The 3,276-nt window shown below is 39.7% G+C and overlaps 1 protein-coding gene across 1 annotated transcript; it reads left to right on the forward strand.

Annotated features, from left to right (window-relative positions):
• Nucleotides 1-515: 515 nt before the first annotated feature.
• Nucleotides 516-3,053, forward strand: LOC112617545 (nucleosome assembly protein 1-like 2). The gene is made up of 2 exons (XM_025374296.1): nt 516-640; nt 689-3,053. Exon 2 carries the CDS (start codon nt 863-865, stop codon nt 2,249-2,251), a length of 1,389 nt encoding a protein of 462 aa, XP_025230081.1. The 5' UTR covers nt 516-640; nt 689-862; the 3' UTR covers nt 2,252-3,053.
• The last annotated feature ends 223 nt before the right edge of the window (nt 3,054-3,276 follow it).

The following is a 3,276-nucleotide window of genomic DNA, read 5'->3' on the forward strand; positions in this document are numbered from 1 at the left end:
ATATTTAAATAACTGACACACCACCTAAAGACCATCAATGCTAATTCCTGGTGTTTTTAATCTTTGAAGGGTTTGTTTATCAGCTCTTCCACCATCCATCTCTCCCCTCCCCAGATCCCCGATCTAAAATCAAAAAGATTGATTTAGGATGGGTGGGTGCCTTGTCCTCTCTCATTGTTCAACATTTTAGATACATTTTCTCTGAGCTCTCTGGAAAGCATAAATGTATAATATCGGTTAAAAGTTGGATGAAATGAACTAATAAACGCAATGGGATTCCAGAAAACTCCACGGGAGATGGGTTAGAGGACGAGGAGGAGGTGGATGAATCAGCCATATTAGAGAGTCTGGGAAGGTGAACAGAGTTGAAAACTTGATAGATCTAATAATTTACTGGCTCTGGGTTTGTCAGTCACTACACTGCAGCAAATGAGATTAGAGCAGAGTTGTGGGAGGGAAGGAGGTGACGCAGCAATCTGTTTGCACCAAGAAATTTTAGGCAAGTGACAGCTGCGTAATCATATTGCGGCACCGTTTTTTTCTTGCAGCAGTAGCTGCTTGCGGAGGAGGTCTGCCCACTGCGGCTCTCTGCAGTCTCTGGCTCTCTCCTGCAGGATCGGTCAGCGCAGCCGTCGCCGCCCTCCGCACCCAGCCCAGGCCGCCACTGCTTCAATCCGGTTCTCAAAGCCTCAGCACCACCTTTTATCCCCGAGGCAGCCTTGATCGTCGTTCCCTCAGTCCGGACGCCACTGCTAGGTCCGACCACCGCCGCTTCTGATATTTCGGTGAGTCTTTTCCTGCAGAGGTTTGGTCTCCCGATCTCTGTGGTAGCCACCTTAGGCGTGTACGGTCCTTTGAAAAAATGGCCGAGTCAGCGAACCACAAGGAGCTGTCAGAATCCAGTCAACAAGAGGCTGGTAATCAGATAATGGTGGAAGGGCCCGGGGAACATCCGGAGCGCGGTGAAGATGCCGCTGCTGGGCTTGGAGATGATGGGAAGTGCGGTGAAGAAGCCGCAGCTGGGCTCGGGGAAGAAGGGGAAAATGGTGAAGATACTGCGGCTGGGTCCGGGGAAGATGGGGAAAAAGGTGAAGATACTGATAAGGACTCAGACCCAGACCGTCCAAAAGGACTTATCGGTTATGTTTTAGATACAGACTTTGTTGAAAGTCTACCTGTGAAAGTTAAGTACCGTGTGTTAGCCCTTAAAAAGCTTCAAACTAGAGCGGCCAATTTAGAATCCAAATTCCTGAGGGAATTTCATGACATTGAAAGAAAGTTTGCTGAAATGTACCAACCCTTACTGGAAAAAAGACGTCAGATCATCAATGCAATCTATGAACCTACAGAAGAGGAATGTGAATATAAATCAGACTCTGAGGACTATGATGATGAGGAAATGTGTGATGAAGAGATGTATGGTAATGAGGAGGGTATGGTACATGAGTATGTGGATGAGGATGATGGTTATGAGGACTATTATTATGATTATGCTGTTGAGGAGGAGGAGGAGGAGGAGGAGGAGGAGGAGGATGACATTGAGGCTACTGGAGAAGAGAATAAAGAAGAGGAGGATCCTAAGGGAATTCCTGATTTTTGGCTGACTGTTTTAAAAAACGTTGATACACTCACTCCTTTGATTAAGAAATATGATGAGCCTATTCTGAAGCTCCTGACAGATATTAAAGTTAAGCTTTCAGATCCTGGCGAGCCCCTCAGTTTCACACTAGAATTTCACTTCAAACCCAATGAATATTTCAAAAATGAGTTGTTGACAAAGACCTATGTACTGAAGTCAAAGCTAGCATATTATGATCCCCATCCCTATAGGGGAACTGCGATTGAGTATTCCACAGGCTGTGAGATAGATTGGAATGAAGGAAAGAATGTCACTTTGAAAACCATCAAGAAGAAACAGAAACATCGAATCTGGGGAACGATCCGAACTGTAACTGAAGATTTTCCCAAGGATTCATTTTTCAATTTTTTCTCTCCTCATGGAATCACCTCAAATGGAAGGGATGGAAATGATGATTTTTTACTTGGTCACAATTTACGTACTTACATAATTCCAAGATCAGTATTATTTTTCTCAGGTGATGCACTTGAATCTCAGCAGGAGGGGGTAGTTAGAGAAGTTAATGATGCAATTTATGACAAAATTATTTATGATAATTGGATGGCTGCAATTGAGGAAGTTAAAGCTTGTTGCAAAAACCTTGAGGCATTAGTAGAAGACATTGATCGTTAGAGCAGAGTACATATGGCCCTGAAATTAACTGCCCTAGATATAGTTACTCAAGGTATAAGAAGTCTTGTATTCTGTACTTTTCTTGTAGTGTCAGTTAAAACATACGTTTCAAAAATATAAGAAAAGTTCAAAAACTAATTAATTTGCATTTTAGTAGTAGAATGTTTTAAAGAAACGTACACTGTGGTAAATGATTTAAAACACTAGTATAGTGTTGTGTAGCTTCATCCTTCTGAAGTCTTTTTGTCATGTAGCTATTCATCTGTGGCTATGAAACTATCAGAAATGCTAAGTGAGATCAATATTTGTTTGGAAAAAAATCTTGGGAAGCAACCCAAGGGTTTTTGCTGTTGTTTTTCTTTTTCTATTTTTGTTTACTTAGTTCTTTAGCTAGTGGATTTAATTTTGTTGTGCCTGCTTCATTTTGCAATAACAATGCAGTAGAATTTAAAACTCGAATGCTTAAGAGGCCTGCATATAGATAAGAATTTCAGGCAAAACTACATTTATTGTTAATAACGGCTTGTTCATACGCTCTTGTATTTTATGTATCTGTGATAAATAATGAAACTTAGTTATATTGAGGTTACTGTTTATCAGTGAAGTGTTAGTCATAGTATTTTCAAAAGTTTGCACATATTGTTCTGTGTAATTGTGTAAGCCATAATTACAGTGTATAATTCTCTTTTCCTATGAAATCATTCATTGAAAGTGATCACTTTACCATTTTGAAAAGATATTTCATGTTCTTTCACTGCAAAATAAAATGAATAAAAGTTTCAGAGTGTCTCATGTTTAAAAATTGATTTATTTCTTGTTGCAAAAGTAATATGTTCATTGGGGGACATTTGGGCAATACTGAAAAAATTCATTAATTAAACACAAAATCCATATACCACCCACCTACCCCAAAATAAGCACTGTTAATATTTTGATTTATTTTCTACAATTATGTTTGCATATGTTTATACACTCATGCAGATTTACTAAGACTATACTAAAATGTGCAAAGAAAGTATATCTTT

Source organism: Theropithecus gelada, unplaced genomic scaffold (genome assembly GCF_003255815.1).
Source record: "Theropithecus gelada isolate Dixy unplaced genomic scaffold, Tgel_1.0 HiC_scaffold_238, whole genome shotgun sequence".
NCBI classification, from domain to species: domain Eukaryota; kingdom Metazoa; phylum Chordata; class Mammalia; order Primates; family Cercopithecidae; genus Theropithecus; species Theropithecus gelada.

Bases quoted from the DNA above. Each gene is read 5' to 3' on its own strand.
- LOC112617545 (XM_025374296.1), top strand. From the start codon at position 863: ATGGCCGAGTCAGCGAACCACAAGGAGCTGTCAGAATCCAGTCAACAA.